We start from the raw sequence: 19087 nt of genomic DNA on the forward strand, positions 1-19087 counted from the left end.
TCATGTCAGTGAGAAAAACATGCAGATGTGTCTTTTTAGATAGTGTATGTAAACTTCTGGTTTCAACTGTATTATATATTTGTAACATTTTAGTGCCTTTGATGTTGTTTATTCTATTGCTTTTTATGTTTGTTTACTCTATTAAATACATTTTTTAACAAACGATATGCGTTACTCAGATTTTATGAATCCAGCAAAAGTAAAGGAGACAGCTGAGAGCTGATATTATCATGGTTATTGGTCCCTTCACAGAATAAAAATACCACCCCATAGCCAATTCAGCTATTATGCATCACATTGATACACCAAAGGATACACCAATTCTGGCACTTCGTCGCAGCTCTTCCCAATTGCTCTGGTACATTTACAATCGGAGTAAGGGAATTTGGGGTTGATGTCAACTGTGAATTGTTCAAAAAAACAGCTCACATCAAGTCCTGGTGTTAATAATGGAGAGGTGTCTATCAAACACACCCATTACTAACCCAGCAAGTCAAGAGAAAAAAAACATAAAATATTTTTATAGTTTATAAAACACTCATCGATTCTTTCTCTTGTTCACCAATTTAAAAAAAAAAATGCAGATCCGATGTAATCCAGGGAATCCAATGTATTTCAAGGAATCTGACACAGTACACAAATGACAACTTGAAAAACTTGAGCAACATCATATCTACCTTACAGTGCCCTGGAAGAAGCCACAGCGAAACACGCATCGGGCGCTGTAAGGTAGATATCAAGTTGCTCAATATCTGTTATTATGTATTGGTGGCATAAATTGCTAGTATACCTTACTGTAAAAATCTGTTAGAATCTTGTTTATATTATTTGCATAACACATATATTCTCTGGGGACATTTATATATTTTATATATATGTATTTAACATATTTATTTATTTACTGGGTTTGTGGAATAGGTGTCTACTATTTATTATAAACATATAGCCATCTTCTAGTATATATTTAATGGGCACTTGCATATCATTTACCTGTTTCATATATTTGTGACACTACTTGTTATACTGGATATTTATTTAAAAATTGTGTTATAGTTATAAATTCCCTTATTTTTTTAACATTTTTTTTAGGGGGTGGAGTATCTTTTCACCCATACCACAACATTGTCATTCCCTCCCTTTTTCTTGCACAGTATTCATTTTAATATTTATCTTCAATAAAATCTTGCTTTTTACAAATGTGTGGTCATTTCTTTGATAAGATTTATTAGTTGTCTATAGTTTGACCACTCTGTCATATTGACAAAGGGTTACTTTTATTATATCCTCCGGCCCAGCAGTTAGCCACCATTTTTGTAGGTTTGGTAACTTTGCTTCCTAATAAATTGGTGAAAGAGGGACAGTGTCTTGTTTTTCTCTCTTTTTATGTTTCTCAGGTTCTCATTTGTGGACTACATCAATTCCCTGGACTATGTCAGACCTGCATGTTTTAAATAAATTGATGAACCAGGAAAGATTTGAGGAGTGTTTTTAAAATTAAATATTTTGATGTGTGTGTTTTTTTTCTTTTCACTTACTCAGTTACTTGATTGCTCCAAAGCATTATGGAGAAGCCCATGTGTCTGATATGTTGGTAGCCTTTTTTTTTTTCAACAAAAAAAGAAAGAAAAAAAGCAGCAACTCACCGTGGAAAGAGATCAAGTCTTCTTTATTGTCTTGGACCCGTAGAAGGGCTACACTAGTGTACCACCCCCGTTTCAACGGCCGCTCGGATCCGGAACCGCGGTGGCTCGAGAGGTCTCCGGACCCGGGAAGGGGTCGCGCGGACACTCGAAGTTAAAAGGAGGGATATGTACAGGGGATTTAGAAGTTTGTGCGTGGTAAGATGGAGTACCACCGATACTGTTAGGAGCATCCGGTGGTGGTGATATGGCAGCAAGATATTTAACCCCTCCGTGGGTAGGGGGTTATGCCCGGGGCCCGATGACGGTAGCGAAGGGGTGCCGTTGGGAGGAAAGGGTTTCTGCGTACTCACTCAGTCCAAGAATGCTGACACCGACAGCTTGTAAACCAGAATTCTGTGCACTGCTGCAGCAAGGAGGGAGCACGCTTGGATCCGTGCCCTTGGTATTGCATGTTAGCCTGTGACCTTTTCCGTGGCACCTTCTTCACTGTTTGGACCCTTTAGTGTGGAACTAGTCGGGTCCCGCTCACCCGTATGGCTAACGGAGTGAGCTTGAGCTCAGGGTTCACGCTTGGGATTTGATGGACTGTGTTTTGGAAAAGTCCTATCCCCTCGTTGCGCTAGTACCCCGATTTTGGAGCGGGTGAAGGATGAATCTTGAAGACTTCACCCCCATCAGGTAAATTACCAGGACGCTTGAAGCTACTTCCCAGCCTAGGGTCAACGTACCCCGTTGTGCCCTGGCCCCTGCCTGGAGATGGCTCAAGGACGCCGGCTGCACTCCTCGGCAGATCCGTGCCCCTTGACACGATCCCCTGCGACCGGGGTTCCATCTCCTAATAGGCCCAAACCAACGTCTGCCACCTAGTAGTCTCAAGGAGCCCTGCTCCCAAACCAGTGACCTCTCACTTCGAGGGTCACTACTCCACACTCCTACTCCTTCACTTCCTTTCTCACTTCTCCGTCTACACTTTTAACTTTCCCCTACCAACATCCCAAGTGGGCAGCTCTATTCCCTTCAGGCCCCCCAATGGTGTGTCTGGTGGGTGTAGTGCAAAGTGTTCCTAGGGTTTTGACTGGCTCTGATCGTAGCAACACCAAAGAACAGGGATCCGTAACCAAGGAGGATGCGGATACTGTGCAGAAGGGCACATTGCACAATACCCTGTGACGACCTGATAGGCCAGGCCGTCACACTAGCACAAAACGGTCACTGTTGTCCAAAGCTTCGGCTCCCCCTCCCTGCACTACGTGTTACCCATGTTTGCACAATAAAGAACACTTGATCTCATCCCCTGGTGAGTTGCTGCTTTTTTCCTTCTTTTTTTGTTGGATCTGGATTTTTACACTGTGGTCTGTTTCTGTGCATGCGGTCCGGCTCCTTAGACCAGTGTGAAGCTGATTGTTGGTTGTCTGTGGTGCCTAGTCTTTTCCTTCCATACTCAAACTTTTTTTTCCCATAAATCGAATCGACTATTCTACTTCACATGGAATCGCAAATTTTAAAAAATACAACTGAAACTTGATCCTCCACGGATTGATCAACTCACCTCTACATCTGACCATAAACTAACATTACCAACAGGGGCGTAATGATCACGGTTATATAGGTTGCAGAGGTCACCAGCCCTTATTGGGTTGGGAGCCCTGTGCCAGACCTGCAGAGAAACAGCTGGCTCCTTTCAGTGAGAGCTGTGATGTTTCTTTACTTTCAATAGAAGTGGCCAAGCAGTGCTGAGCTCCTCTCCCTCCAGTCTCCACTTGTGAGGTCAGTCTCTCTGGCTCTGCAAGGCATGTGCAGTGTTCTGCTGGCCTTTGCAGAAAATAAATCAAGTGAGGGCAGCAGTGGCAGTCTGACTGGCACATAATGTTTGTGAGGCAGAACTTAGTGTGCCTTGTGGACCCAGAAGCACAAGCACAGCTGTATATTTACTTTCAGCCCCTTGCTCTGTTCAGTGACCGACAGCATCCAGTAGTTTATTTAGTAATGTGCATTCATGCTGCCATGTGGACAAGTGGTAAGCTGTAGTGCAGAAAAGTGTGTCTGACCATTTTTGCATGACCTCTTATCTTAATGTAAACTAGTAAAAATTCACAGTGCTGCCTTGAACACTTTGGAATTTGGGGGTGGGAAGGGGGGTATGAGGAGGATGAGGGACTGAGTCTGATAGATAAGGTGATGTGGGTCAACAACCTACAGAATCAGTCGTATACAGTGTGATCAGTGGGGGAAGCATTTGGAGCAGTTTGTTGAAGCCAGGGCAGCCACGTCCTGTTTCTAAATACAGCTAAATTACTGTGCACTGCTAAGCTAAATTCACAGTAAAATAGATTTAATACAGTATGGGAGGGTTCTTTATCTTTACAATACATGAGCTGACTTGAGCAACCAATGATTAGCAGATGGGGTGTGGAGAGGTGAGTAAATGTGGCGCCCCTGCGGCGTCAGTTGCCACAGGGTACTGCACCTCACTTAAGGTGCTGTATTCATCTCGGGTAAAGAGGGGGTTAATCACCTGCGTTTTCACATTCCACCTTATATACAGCTTAGGTGCTTTCTCACTGGGGACTGTACGAGGGTGGGCTGGTGGGGCGGCCATCATGAGGCATGGGACTTTCCCGGTCACTAGGACAACCACCTGGGGGGTTGGCACCACTTGGGTAAAAGTAGGAGCAATCTAGGCACAATCTTCAGTCTAGTCTGGACTTCAGTTCTGGGAGCACGACACCACTTCCTTCCTTCTTTTTCTTCACGGAGCCTGATGCTTGGAGCGGGAAGCTCAGCCTGGGTTCCTCACTTCTGGAGGGACATCCCTTGGCAAAGAACACTTTTAAATACTGGTGGCTACCTCTAACTTATCCGGGATCGTCTGGAGCCCATCACGGCGGAGACCGGCACCTCCCGGGCAAACCACAGACAGTAAGTAAAGACCTGAAACCGCAGCTACTTTATCCGCCCTTCATTGCCGGTGCCGTCGTCCCACGCTTCAGTGCCAATGGCCACTACTACCACCATCATCCTCCCTGGGGCCTAGCCTCACCTGCGGGAAGCTAAACTTTCCAAGCTGTGACACCATCCACCCCAGAGGACAGCGACCGCAGCAGCGGCTAGTCCATGGCTGCATACCGCAGGTGGCATCCCGAGACAACTACTACCCCTATCATCCCACCATTCATTTCCTTTTATTGTACACCTCAGGGCCACGAAGCCGGGCAGGGCCACCCGTGACATCCTAGACCCAACATCACCGGCCCAGCAACGAGTACGTTTAACCCCTTGCCCTATAGGTGTTACACAAGCAGGGGCTTAACGATCACTAGCTGAGAGATTGTGACCGGGATCAAAGGTACACGAGGCCCGCCGTCTCCAGCTCCTACTTTAGCTTGAGGTGCATCAAAGGGGGCACTTCCAGCTGAAATTAATCACAGCACATAGACCCACCAGGTTCCTGCACTGTGATTCATGTTGCCTGCCAAGCTGGCAGCTGACATCATGCAGTGACTGGGGGCACAGCACATAACTGTGCCATCATGCGCCATTGGTGCGCACTTCGATGTCAGTTACTGGCCACTGCACACTGGGTACAGAGGACACCAGGAGATGTAGGAGCGGAGGGAAGATGAGTAAATTTGTGTTATTTATCTATTTTTAATAGTGCATATATAAATCCATATATACCAGGATGGGGGACATATATACCAGTATGGGGGACATATATGTAACGTCTACCAGCGCGTCAGATGAGGCTGAGGGTTGTAGTCATCTCCCCAGCCGGCCCGCTACATGAAAAGGGGATAGGATGTGGCAAATACCGTATTTTTTGGATTATAAGACGCACTTTTCCTCTTAAAAATTTGGGAGGAAAATGAGGGGTGAGTCTAAAAATCCAAACATAGTTTACCGGGGAGTGGTGGAGAGGGGTCACTGGAGGCAGGAAAATATTGTGCTGCTCTGTGCGCTGCCCGATGCGACTCTGCGCGGTGGCTGACACAGCTCTGTGCAGCGGCCGGCGCAGATCTGTGGGGCGGCCGGCGCAACTCTGTGCGGTGACTAGTGCAGCTCTGTAAAGCGGCCGGCGCTACCCAGTGAGGTTCTGTGCAACGACTGGCGCTGCCCGGAAAGGTTCTGTGCGGCGGCCTGTGCTGCTGTGTGCTGGTGCTCAAGATATCAGTGGTAAGTTCTTCAAATAATGGCGCCCAGAGTCGGCGCATGCGCAGATTGAGGTCTCGGCTCAAGCTCCAATCTGCGCAAGCGTCAACTGCGGCCGCCATTTCACCGCTGACATCTTCAGAATGGCCAGTGCACGCAGCGAGTACTAGCACACAGCAGCACTGCCTGACCCAGCACAGCCAGCCACCCCAGCACACAGCAGCGCAACAGCACACAGCAGCGCCAGCCACCCTAGTACAGCTCCGCAGTGAGCATCTGGGCCCCCCCCCCCTCTGCACTGCCCGTAGCATGCACCTACTCCACCACTTCCGCTGCCTCCTATGACCCCAGCTCCACCACTGCTGGTGCCCCCTCCGGTAAGACACCACCGGATTATAAAACGGACCCCAGATTTTTATTTTTTTTTACTTTTTTTAGCTCTAAATTTGGGGTGTATCTTATAATCCGGTGCATCTGATAAAACGAAAAATACGGTAAGTGATGGGGATCCCACTCTCAGGAAAAATTGTTTCCATAAATCAATAACAGAGGCTGTGTTTTCTTTCAATGCTTGAAATTTACTACAGATCACAACTTCAGATACAACTTCTTCCCCATAAGGGAGGCACCACTTTTCTTGAGGACAATTCAATGTCATGTTCAGCAGTCACAGAGTCCCACCGGCTTCCTAGAGCACCGGCCCTTTTCGTTACGGTTTTGGACATTTGACTAGGGTGATTCCCACTCCAAGGGTCCCTAAGATCTGTACCCACAGCGGTTGCCCCAAAGGCTTGACCCCATGTTATCTGCGTACCGTGCACTTCACGACTGTCCCTTGTCCACAGGAGCGCTCTTCACTTGCTCCCAGAATCTGCTCTGTCTTCTACTTCATCTTTCAGCTCTCACACTTACTGTCCCTCCTTTCCTCCTCCCTCCTTTCCCTGTAATCATGGGCCGGGCTATCTTTCCTGCCCTAGCAACCCCACCATTAACACTTTGGGACTGACACTCCTGCTTATAACTAGAGGAGCTCAGTGCCATCTTGTGGTAGCCGGTGTGACTATAACATAAACAAATAACATCAATAAATACATTAATACACAGCCACAAAAGTAAATCATATATCACAACACTGCAGGTTTTCAGGGAGGCTTACAGGGGTCCAGTCACCCTCTTACATATACACCAGGATGGGGACCATGTATGCATGATGGGACCAGGATAGGGACATATATAGTAGGATGGGAGACATGTATACCAGAATATGAGCCATATCTACCAGAATGAGGACCATAAATACTAGGAAGGGAGACATATATACTAGTATGGGCCCAGGATGAGGACTATATATACCAGGATGGGGGACCATTTATACCAGGATGGGCCCAGGATGAGAGACATTTTTACCAGGATGGGCCCAGGAATATATATATATATATATATATATATATATATATATATATATATATATATATATATATCAGGGCTCATCGCTCTCTAGCTACACCACTGATTACAAATATCCACATAAGATTTTATCATGTAGGCTTTCTAATGTCTAATGTCTGCGGACTTACAAAACTATAGATCTAGAAAAAATGAAACTGCACCAACAGGAAAGACTGTAATACTGTTATTATGATACATATCTAACTTACCCCATTCTTCTTGTGCACAGCTGCTGTGTAGATAACTCCAAATATACCAATAGCCACAAGAATCACGAGAAATCTAATGGCCTCTCTATGCAGTTTAACATTCGATGGTTTGTTATATAGAATGGCTCTTACCAGATCTCCCTTTGCTGTATTGAATCCTAAATAATATGGAAACATTATACAAATATGTACATAGCAAATTCCATTTGACCTTTTCGTTATAAGTATATATTTATTGAATATTTTCACAAATAGGATATTTTCACATATAGCATATAGCTTGCTGTATTTAGTATAGTATCAGAATTTAAATGTCCAAACATTCTTCACTCTACCATACAATGAAAATCTAATATGTCAATGCAGAGTAAGCATGTTGTTGGAAACTGTGCAGTTAAGCTGGCTTTACACGCTACGATATATCTAACGAGATGTCGGCGGGGTCACGTCGTAAGTGACGCACATCTGGCATCGTTAGTGATATCGTAGCGTGTGACAGATATGAGCAAGCAGAAATACTCACCTTTTCGTTCATCGCTGACATGTTGCTCATTTTCTAAAAATCGAACATCCGGTTGTTCATCGATCCCGGAGCAGCACACATTGCTCCGTGTGACACCCCGGGAACGATAAACTGCAGCTTACCTGCGGCCGTCGGCAATGCTGAAGGAAGGAGGTGGGCGGGATTTTTACTTCCCGCTCATCTCCGCCCCTCCACTTCTATTGGCCGGCCGCTGTGACGCCGAACGTCCCTCCCCCTTCAGGAAGTGGATGTTCACCGCCCACAGCAAGGTCGTTTGGAAGGTAAGTATGTGTGACGGGGGTTACAACATTGTGCGACACGGGCAACTAATTGCCCGTGACGCACAAACGATGGGGGAGGGTACGATCGCAAATGCGATCGCACGAGAAATTGTAAGATGTAAAGCAGTCTTTATAGGGGAATAGAGATAATCTCTCTGCTTTCCTGATCACTGTATATGCAGTGCTGAACAAGAGCTTGTGCATACAGATATAGTATATATATATATATATATATATATATATATATATATATATATATATATATATATATATATATATATATATATATATATATATATATATATATATATATATATATATATATATATTAGGATGCAGTGTTATTGCTTCCTCTCAAGGATCAAGTAATTACATGATCTCTAAGGCCATTGTCACACTTGCGAGTGCCTTGCATGTATTTCACATGAGTCTCGTGTTGCATCACCCGTAACGGACTCACACTCTCCTCACATGAGCGGGTTAGTTGCATGCATCTCTATACAGCTGAGACGCTAATGTCCGGAGAGTGTGAATCCGTGACGGGTGATGCAACGCGAGACTCGTGCGAAATACATGCCAGGCACTCACAAGTGTGACACCAGCCTAAGTGAGAAGGTGCAAGAGCGGTTGGGTTCCAGGAGATTCAGTCAGCTCTGCTGTTCAGGCAGGATGGCTGAATTTCCACTGCAACTGGTGTTAATACACCAGCTAGCTGTAGTTAGATTGGAAATCCGCAATGAAAAGAATGTATACCTCCCAACTTTTGAAGAACAGAAAGAGGGACAAACATGCGGCGCAAATTTTGGCCACGCCACTACCCACACCCCAAACAGCTCCTTTTTGGAAATGAGGGATTTTCAGCAGACACCCCAAACTATTCATTCATTCATAGCAGCTGGAACTTTCTCCACCTGATGCAGCTTCACTTCACACGTTAACTTTTTGTTTCTATAAGGCCGTGTTCACACATTACAGAAATCCGGTGTTTTTTTTGTTTCTACAGGTATCTGCACCAAATTATACAATAACAATCTTCTCTGATTATTCAATTTTTGCTGCATTTCTTATGTCTTTTCTCCATTATTTCATGCGGTTTCGGTGCCGATGTGAAACTGCGATTTTAAGTGTTTTTATAGTACAGAAAAGCTTGGATTCTGCACTTATAAAAATATCTACAGTTTTCTCCATGCATTTCTCTCCAGAGAAAAAAAAAATCGCAGAGTTCAGCAGCATCTTTTCATGAAATTACATCCACTTTGTTTGGACATTTAAACACAGCAGAATTTCTGTGCAGAAAGAACAGCAGAAAAACCCGGCATTTATGCTACATGTGAACACGGATTACATGTCCAAGTACAGTGGATGAGACGTCATGAAATCTTCACTGAACTCTGCAGATTTGGTGTTTTTTTCCTCTATAGGCTTCTTTGTGGAGCCTGAAAAAAAAAGAAAGCAAAAAAATGCCATTTCATTTTTAAACTGAGAATCAAAGCTTTTCTGTAGTATTAAAATGCATTAAAAACCCGGGTTCATATCTGCACCAAACATGTATCAAATGCATAAAAAACACAGCAAACATGCTCAGAGAAGATTGTTATTGCATTACGTGCTGCTGGCACCTGCACAAAAACACAGCATTTACGCTACGTATGAACATGGCCCCATTGATACATTTTTATTGAATTTTTTAAAGGTTTTAATACAGAAAAATAATCAAATGTGTCATATTTTTCCTCCATTTACCGATCCCCATAAATAATCTGATCGTTGTGTTGTTCGGGTCATTATGATTACAGGGACACCAAATATGTCCATGTTATTTGCTGAATTGTGATGTTTATTAATTTCTAAAACAGTGCAATAAAAATTAAATTATTCTATTTTTAAAAATTATTTTTAGTATTTTATTAGAAGAAATAACATTTTTTTTCCTCTCCTTCTAGAATACAGGACATAAAGATGCTACTCTGTACAATGGAGCTCTGTGTCTTGTGTAATGAGAGGCTGTATTGCAGGTTCATCTATGTAAAATCCTTCCTCTGACATCATCAAAGCTGGTTGCTCAACAGCTAGGGTTGCTATGTGTTTGAAAGTTGTTGGTTTGATTCCAAGGGGGTGATGAAAAATAAAATTATATTTTTGTCATTTTTTTTCTTATTTCTTTATAGTAGTTTTATGGGAACAAAAGAATCTGACTTCCTTCAGTTACATGGAGATGTAGTGTAATTCCAGTGCAGATCACACAGTGCAGGAAGGGATTACAGTGCAGGAAGGGACAAAAATGGAGATTGCACAGTGCAGGGAGGGACAGACACTGCAGGCAAAAAGCAGCCCCTGAAATGAGCATCATGATGACTCTTCATTTCACATAAGGGACAGTGGCTATGGTCAATGCCATAGACTTTGCCCCCTGACGATGTTTGAATGAGTATCCCAGCATGCACTGGGATTCTCAAACAATTCATTAGACAACAAATAGAATAAAAGATAGAATAGTAATTAGTATAGTTAGGGAACAGAAGGGAATTTATATCGAGAAAATGAGCAGACAGATAACACGCTCTAATGAAATAATTAATGTACATATACAGCTCTGGCAAAAATTAAAAGACCACTTCCAAATTCTCAAATTTTCTGATTTTGCTCTTTCTAGGTATATTTTTGAGTAAAATGTAAATTGTTTTTTTTATTCTATAAACTACTGACAACATGTCTCAGAATTTCCAAGCAAAAAATGTTGTATTTATTTTCTGAAAATGAGAAATGGTCAAAATAATAAAACAATGCATTGCTTTCAGACCTCAAATAATGCAAAGAAAACAAGATCAGAATCATTTAGAAACAACAATACTAATGTATTAACTCAGGAAGATTTCCTATATCAATATTTTGTGGAATAGCCATGATTTTTAATCACAGCTGTCATGCATCTTGGCATGCTTTCCACCCGTCTTTCACACTGCTTTTGGGTGACCTTATGCCACTCCTGGTGCAAAAATGTAAGCCGTTCTATTTTGTTTGATGGCTTGTGACTATCTATCTTCCTCTTACATCCCAGAGGTTTTCAATGGGGTTCAGGTGTGGAGATTGGGCTGGCCTTGACAGGGTTTTTATGTGGTTGTCCTTCATCCACACATTAATTGACCTAGCTGTGGGTGCTGTCGTAGCCATAGTGTGGTAGCGATAACCGGACAACTAGTAAAAAATCGTGATACAATCACTCTTGATAAGATTTAAAAGGTAGAAAACTTCATTGCAACAAATAAAACATGTCCATGGCTAACCCCAGCCCTTAGTGTAGCCATGGACATATTTTATATGTTGCAATAAAGTTCTCTACTTTTAAAAGGGAATCAACCAGCAGGATTTTCATATATAAAGTAAAAAATCTCGGCACAGCCACTCCTGATAAGTTTAAAGGGAACCAACCAGCAGGATTTTCATTTATAAAGTAAAGCCAGTGCTATACTGGCAATAGGATGCAGAATGTAAGCATAGCTTTTGTTCTGAGATTGGGTGTTTTATTTCAGAAATATGTGCAAGTAAAGTTCCAGCAATGTACAATTGCTAAGCAGGGTTCAAGTGACAGCCAAAAAGGAATGTAACAGCCTGCCATAATTATGGTGTTGCGCATATTTGTCTCCAATTTGAAAATTTAAACAGGGGTGCTGAAACAGGCTTGGACAGGGAAATGTATCACTTTACTGTAACAACTTGTTTCCACTTTTTTTTTATTAAAGCAGATAAGTACCTTCTGCTCTTAAATCACTACATGAAAACTAATGCCAGAAAGTAGGAAAACTGCCCAAATTATAGCTGTGGGGTTTATGATTGCTAATTTGCAATTGTGCACTATGCATGTTCCCAGCCAAAACCTGTCTAGTGGCTACGGCCTCACTCAATACAAGTGTCACACTAGGTAAGGGGTAGTACCAAGCAAACAACGAAAAGGAAGAGAAGGGAAATTCTGTGTCTAAGGAAGGGAGAGATGATGACCCTTGACCAAGCCTACCGCTGGGCCCTGGGTTACCTCACCATCCTAGATAGATTCTGCACCTACTCATTGAGCTGGATACCTGTCCCTAGGCTAACCTTGATCTGGGCCTTAGGTAGGGAGCAGTTGGAATGAGCTCTTTGTCAACCCCACTAGGCGCTAAGGACACACAGGGATAACAAAGAAGGGAAAACCACAAATAACTTATCTTTTGTTGACTGACTCAGGGAGAGAAACTGCAACAACCACCAAGATTTTCCAGGTGTATGTAAACCGACTGCTTGCACTGAAGACTTGATAGGGACATATGAAGTATCACCAGCACCGTATAATAGGAAGTGAAGGTATATATAGCTACAAGGGAAATACTGATAAACAGCAGCTGACAAGCTGAGGAACTCCACATGGTCCTCAAGAGAAAGAGACCAAGTAGAAATAATTGAAGGTCAGGGAGCAATTTGCGCAGCCAAATGTTGTGACCTTCTATAGCTGGGCACCACAGGACTGTCTGTCACCCATGACACATCCATGACAACAAATGAATAGAATGATCGCATCTGACTAGTAGACATGGCTGTCTAGTGGGTGCGGCATTGCTCAATACATTTGTATTGAGTGAGGCCATTCCCATTAGTCGGGATCTGGCCTGAAACATGCAGATCAAAAAATTGTGGTCTTGTGACTGCTGTTCCCAGCTCAGAAACCAGCGAATTCTTGCAGCACACAGTGTGTACACTTGGAGGATTCAGAAGTCTACAGTCGGATAGAGTGACTGCAAACTTATCATTTTAAACCGAACAACCCCTTTAATAAATAGTGCCTGCCGTCTGTCATTGAGAATTCTGGTATATTATGCAGGTTAAAAGTGAACATCCATTGGACACCTTTCACTCTGGAAGACTCAGTTTATGTATAAATTATATGGTTTTCCCAATGATTTCAAGAAAACTTAAATTCCTCACTGAGTTATTCCTTCTATGTTCCTTGTGGCAGCATTGCAGATGAATTGAACATGTTCTGCCAAATTCCATCAGAATTTACAGATGATTGCTGGGTTCCCACACTACTGAATCACTCTATCACATTGATTGCTAAAAATAGACAACCCTTTAAAGAAGCGTCTAAAGACCAAAACACCCACCAGTTTGTAGGACGATGGCTTTTACAAGGTCCTGACTGTTTCTTTTAGTCTGGAGGACCTCAGTTCCACAAAAAAGAACATGCTTTTTGTAGTCATCACCACTGTGCGCCATCCAAGGAAGGGAGTTGTTAATATTTGGGAGTGGTGTCTTCGTCACAGGGATACTTTCCCCTTGAAATTGAATAAAAAGGTACATTTTTAAGTTATCTGTAAATTAACTTTTCTTGGGTATGAAGATCCAACTGTGATAATTACTTGCAGATTAGAGACAAATATTAAGTAAATAAAGGCAAATCAATGCAAAATACATTTACATCTTTATTTCAACAAATGAATGGCATTGAACAAGATGTAAAATATGTAGCTAGAGGGTGTAACCAAATGAAGTACTAGTTTGTTTTTTTTCTCTTTTCCCATATTAAAGTAAAAGCAGTGAGTCAGCATATGGATGGTGCCCCATAAAACCCCCCTAAATAATGTAAACTGTAAAGTGCATAAAGGCATCTCCAAGTCCAAACATCATCACTACGGTATAAGCTCAACTGTCCAGAAGATACACCTGCAAAATCCTAAAGGAATTACTATATAAAATGTCAACAATAAAAAAAAACAACGAAATTTCAAAGAATGAAGTAAATAATGAAATATCCGTACCGGTTAACATAGCTTCATTCACAGTACACCCTCCACTGATTAAAACGGCATCACAAGGTAAGAAAAGCTTGTCTCCTCCCAAAACAATAACATCACCTGGAACCAAGGATTGAGATTGTACTTCTGTGAATTCTGTTAAAAAAACCCACAACAATAATTACATCATAAATAAATATTTCAAGGAAAAGTAAAGCCAAAAAATATTTAAAGGGGTTTTGCATGTTTTTTTTTAACATTTTGTGTAAGAGCATAATAATATAACCATAACTCCGGTTTCATATCTGAAACTCTTCCCATACTACAGAGAGGTCCCCACTCTGAAGAAACATATGGGGGCAGGATGAAGAAATGTATGTTGGCAGGATGAAGAAATGTATGGGGGCAGGATGAAGAAACATATGGGACAGAAGGAAGAAATATATAGGCAAGGGGAGATAACATATGAGGAGGAATTAAGTACCCTATGGGGGCAGGATGAAGAAACATATGGGACAGAATGAAGAAATATATAGGCAGGGGGAGATAACATATGAGGAGGAATAAAGTACCCTATGGGGGCAGGATGAAGAAACTTGTGGAGGCAGGATTAAAGAACATGGGGCAGGAAGAAGAAACAGATGGAGGCAAGATAAAGAAATATATGGGGGCTGAATAGACAAACATGAAGTCAGAATGAAGAAACATATGGGAGCAGTCGGGGAAAACATATGGGGGAAGAATGAAGAAATGTATGGGGCAAGATGAAGAAACATATGGGGACAGGATGCAGAAACACATGGTGGCAGGATGATGAAACATGGGGCAGGATGAATAAACATGGGGGCAGGATGAAATAACATATGGAGACAGGATAAAGAAACATATGGGGCAAGATGGGAGAACATATGGGAGCCAGGAATAGAGACACATGGGGGCCAGTATGTGGGACATTATTAGTGTAGTGGCTAATTAAGGTATATTATCACTGCTGTGCTGTATTTTCTCTATGAGGATACAGTTTTTTATCGGGGGAGGCCTATAACTGTGCAGGATAACACTAAGTCACTTTTTTTCCTGATCTGGCACAGTGTAGATATTAGATGTTGGGGGAAAAAATGGGGATTATGGTTTGAAAGCGGTGCTGTAGATAACTGTGTGTTATTGTCTGCAGAGACGAGTACTGGCTGGAAGAATTGATAGCAGCCTGCACTGGATGAAGAAGAAAAGTGAATAGAGATGTCACTAGTGAGTCAGTGTGTTACCTGTACACTTACATTATACACTATATACAGGGCTCTGGTGTATAATGTCACCGGTAATCTATGTATTATTTGTACTCTGACACTATACACTGTATACTACACCGTGTGCAGAATTATAAGGCAAGTTATATTTTAGAGGATTTTTTTTTTATTATTGATCAACAAATATATTCTCAATCAACCCAAAAGACTCAAAAATATCAAAGCTTAATATTTTTGGAAGTTGGAGTGTTTTGTTTTTAGATTTGGCTATCTTAGCAGGATATCTGTTTGTGCAGGTAACTATTACTGTGCAGAATTATTAGGCAACTTAATAAAAACCAAATATATTCCCACCTCACTTGTTTATTTTCACCAGGTAAACCAATATAACTACACAAAATTTAGAAATAAACATTTCTGACATGCAAAAACAAAACCCCAAAAAACTAATGACCAATATAGCCACCTTTCTTTATGATGACACTCAACAGCCTACCATCCATAGATTTTGTCAGTTGCTTGATCTGTTTACGATCAACATTGCATACAGCAGTCACCACAGCCTCCGAGACACTGTTCTGAGAGGTGTACTGTTCTCCCTCCCTGTAGATTTCACACTTTATGAGGGACCACAGGTTCTCTATGGGGTTCAGATCAGGTGAACAAGGGGACCATGTCATTACTTTTTCATCTTTTAGATCTTTACTGGCCAGCCATGCTATGGAGTAGTTGGACGCATATGATGAAGCATTGTCCTGCAAGAAAATAATGTTTTTCTTGAACGATACCAACTTCTTCCTGTACCACTGCTTGAAGAAGTTGTCTTCCAGAAACTGGCGTATGTATGGGAGTTGAGCTTCACTCCATCCTCAACCCGAAAAGGTCCCACACGTTCATCTTTGATGATGCCACCCCATACCAGTACCCCACCTCCACCTTGCTGGTGTCTGAGTCGGAGTGGAGCTCTCTGCCCTTTACTGATCCAGCCTCTGGCCCATCCATTTGGCCCATCAAGAGTCACTCTCATTTCATCAGTCCGTAAAACCTTTGAATAATCAGTCTTAAGATATTTCTTGGCCCAGTCTTGACACTGTATCTTATGTTTCTTGTTCAAAGGTGGTCATTTTTCAGCCTTCCTTACCTTGGCCATGTCCCTGAGTATGGCACACCTTGTGCTTTTTGATACTCCAGTAACGTTGCAGCTCTGAAATATGGCCAAACTAGTGGCAAACGGCATCTTGGCACCTTCCTGCTTGATTTTCCTCATTTCATGGGCAGTTATTTTGCGCCTTTTTTGCCCAACATGCTTCTTGCTACCCTGTTGGCTATTTGCCATGAAACGCTTGATTGTTCGGTGATCATGCTTCAAAAGTTTGGCAATTTCAAGACTACTGCATCCCTGTGCAAGACATCTTACAATTTTGGACTTTTCAGAGCCTGTCAAATCTCTCTTCTGACCTATTTTGACAAAGGAAAGGAACTTGCCTAATAATTAAGCATACCTCATATAGGGTGTTGATGTCATTACACCACACCCCTCCTCCTTACAGAGATGCACATCACCTGATTTACTTAATTGGTAGTTAGCTCTGAAGCCTATACAGCTTGGAGTAGGACAACATGTATAAAAAGTATCATGTGATCAAAATACTCATTTGCCTAATAATTCTGCACACAGTGTATGTACAGAGCTCCTGATATAATGGCACTTATGGTAATATTGGCATTGTATTTTTTTTTTATTAATGATCAGTATTATATAATTTGGTCAGTATGTGATCTGATCATGATGTGATAGTATTTGTCCCTTGTATGGTATTATTTCAGCACTACAGTATGTGGTGGTAATATGTGGTCTGAACATGATGTGATGGTATTTGTCCCTTGTATGTGGTATTATTCAGTCACTATGTGGTGGTATGGTAATATATTGTCTGGTTATGATTGACAGCATTTGTCCCTTGTATATCGCACTATTCGGTCACTATGTGGTGATAATATATTATGTGATCATGGTTTAACGGTATTTTTCCCTTATATGTCGTATTATTCGGTCACCATGTGATGGTAATATGTTGTCTGATCATGGTTAATGGTATTTATTTTTGGTTTGTGATATTATTCGGTCACTATCTGGTGATAATATGTGATCTGGTCAATGTGTGACATTATTTCTGCCTTTGTATGCGGTATTATTGGTCATTTAAAAAAAATGTATGTGACACATTTACTTAAAGAAAGATAAATAACAATATGCCTAAAGAGTATTGGATATTTTAAGAACATTTTAATAGGTTAGCAAATGGCCCTACCAAAAAGAGTAAACTTTGGCATGGTGGCAGACTGAAAAAATGTTTGGTCAAAACAAAAGCTGGTGGCTATGTATGTGATATGGTGCTCTATAGGAACTGTTAATGTGTTATTGATGGGGAGGAAGTTATGTCAAAAGATTGGACTGGTTGTGGAGTCGTTTGGCAGCGAGTCTCGGCTCACGTACTCCTATACAAATCTATGGGAGTGTGTGAAACATTGCATTGCACTCGCATGTAATCCGAGACAGGCCGGGAAGGAGATGGGGATAAAGTGTTCCCTCCATCTTCTCAGCACCTGTGATGTGATCGCAAGATCGTATCACAGTCACATGACCCTCGGCTGACATCCGCAGCAGAGGGTCATTAGCATATCGCTTCCCATGCTCTCACGTCGGAAGCGATATGGAATTGGAATCGTCCAGATGTGGTGTGTACAAAAAAAGGAAAAACCCCACCCAGCTACCCCCGGAAGTGTTCTGTTTATGGGTGACTGAATGGGGGTGGAGACCTGAACTGCCCAATCAGTTACTTCCAAAGAGGCTCGGTTCAAGTTCGGGTCCAAAACAGAACTTTATCTAAAGTCTAGCTGAACCTGCCGAACTGAACTTCTATGGATCTCCACATCTGTATACATGAATTAACTTCTTATCGACATATGAAATAGTGGGTATATCATGATTGTATGGGCCTTAACGACATAAGATCTGCACAGTAGATCATGGCGATCGTAGGGGTTCCTTCACTGTACCCCTGCGATTGGCACTAGGTCTCCAGATGATGTTTTAGCTGAGATGTGGCTGTCATTGCCAGGAGTGATGCCCATGCCACTCCCAGCAGTTTAAGTCCATAAATGCTGCAATTAATCATGATCACAGCATTCAGGTTGCAGGGAGAGGATTGCTTGACTCTCAAAAAGCGATCGGATCTATGTAATGTGATCACAGGGACCCGATTGCTGCCATGACAACCCTGGGTCGTCATCATGATGACCCCGGATCAACCAGCTACGGAGAGCTTTACACACCATGCCATGCCGGCTCATGTCATGTGAAGCGAAGTGTCAGTGCTGTGAGTGCAGCATCTTATCCACTGCAGTGATCAAGTATTGCAATGTATTAGATCAGTGATTAGTCCAGTGAAAGTTAGTGTCCCATAAAGGAACCAAGTAAAAAAGTTTACAAAAAGTAAAAAAAAAAACAGTATATATATATATATATATATATATATATATATATATATAAAACTGAAAATAAAGAACAAAAGAATAAACACATATTCTAATAAGTAAATTCTTGCAAAAAAAAAGAAACAAAAAAATTCACATATTTGTTATTGCCACATCCTTAACAACCCGAGCTATAATAATGTCACACTAGCTAACCCCTTTAGTGAACATGGTAAAAAATAAAAACAAAAGACATAGCAAAAACTGTCTTTTCATCATACAGCTGAAAAAAAATGTGGAATAAAACGCGATTAAAAAAAGTCATATGTAAATAAAAATGGTAC

The 19087-nt window shown here is 41.9% G+C and overlaps 1 protein-coding gene across 1 annotated transcript in view; it reads right to left on the minus strand.

The window, feature by feature from the left end:
- LOC142297272 (putative cation-transporting ATPase 13A4) overlaps positions 1 to 19087 on the minus strand; it is a 243681-nt gene that overhangs the window by 164660 nt on the left and 59934 nt on the right. The window contains exons 10-12 of the mRNA XM_075341527.1: positions 14044 to 14175; positions 13390 to 13560; positions 7451 to 7608 (exon numbers count right to left, since the gene is read on the minus strand). Of these exons, the coding sequence (XP_075197642.1) occupies positions 7451 to 7608; positions 13390 to 13560; positions 14044 to 14175 (461 nt within the window). The remainder of the gene's footprint in view (positions 1 to 7450; positions 7609 to 13389; positions 13561 to 14043; positions 14176 to 19087) is intronic.

Source organism: Anomaloglossus baeobatrachus, chromosome 3 (assembly GCF_048569485.1).
Source record: "Anomaloglossus baeobatrachus isolate aAnoBae1 chromosome 3, aAnoBae1.hap1, whole genome shotgun sequence".
In the NCBI taxonomy this organism is placed as follows: domain Eukaryota; kingdom Metazoa; phylum Chordata; class Amphibia; order Anura; family Aromobatidae; genus Anomaloglossus; species Anomaloglossus baeobatrachus.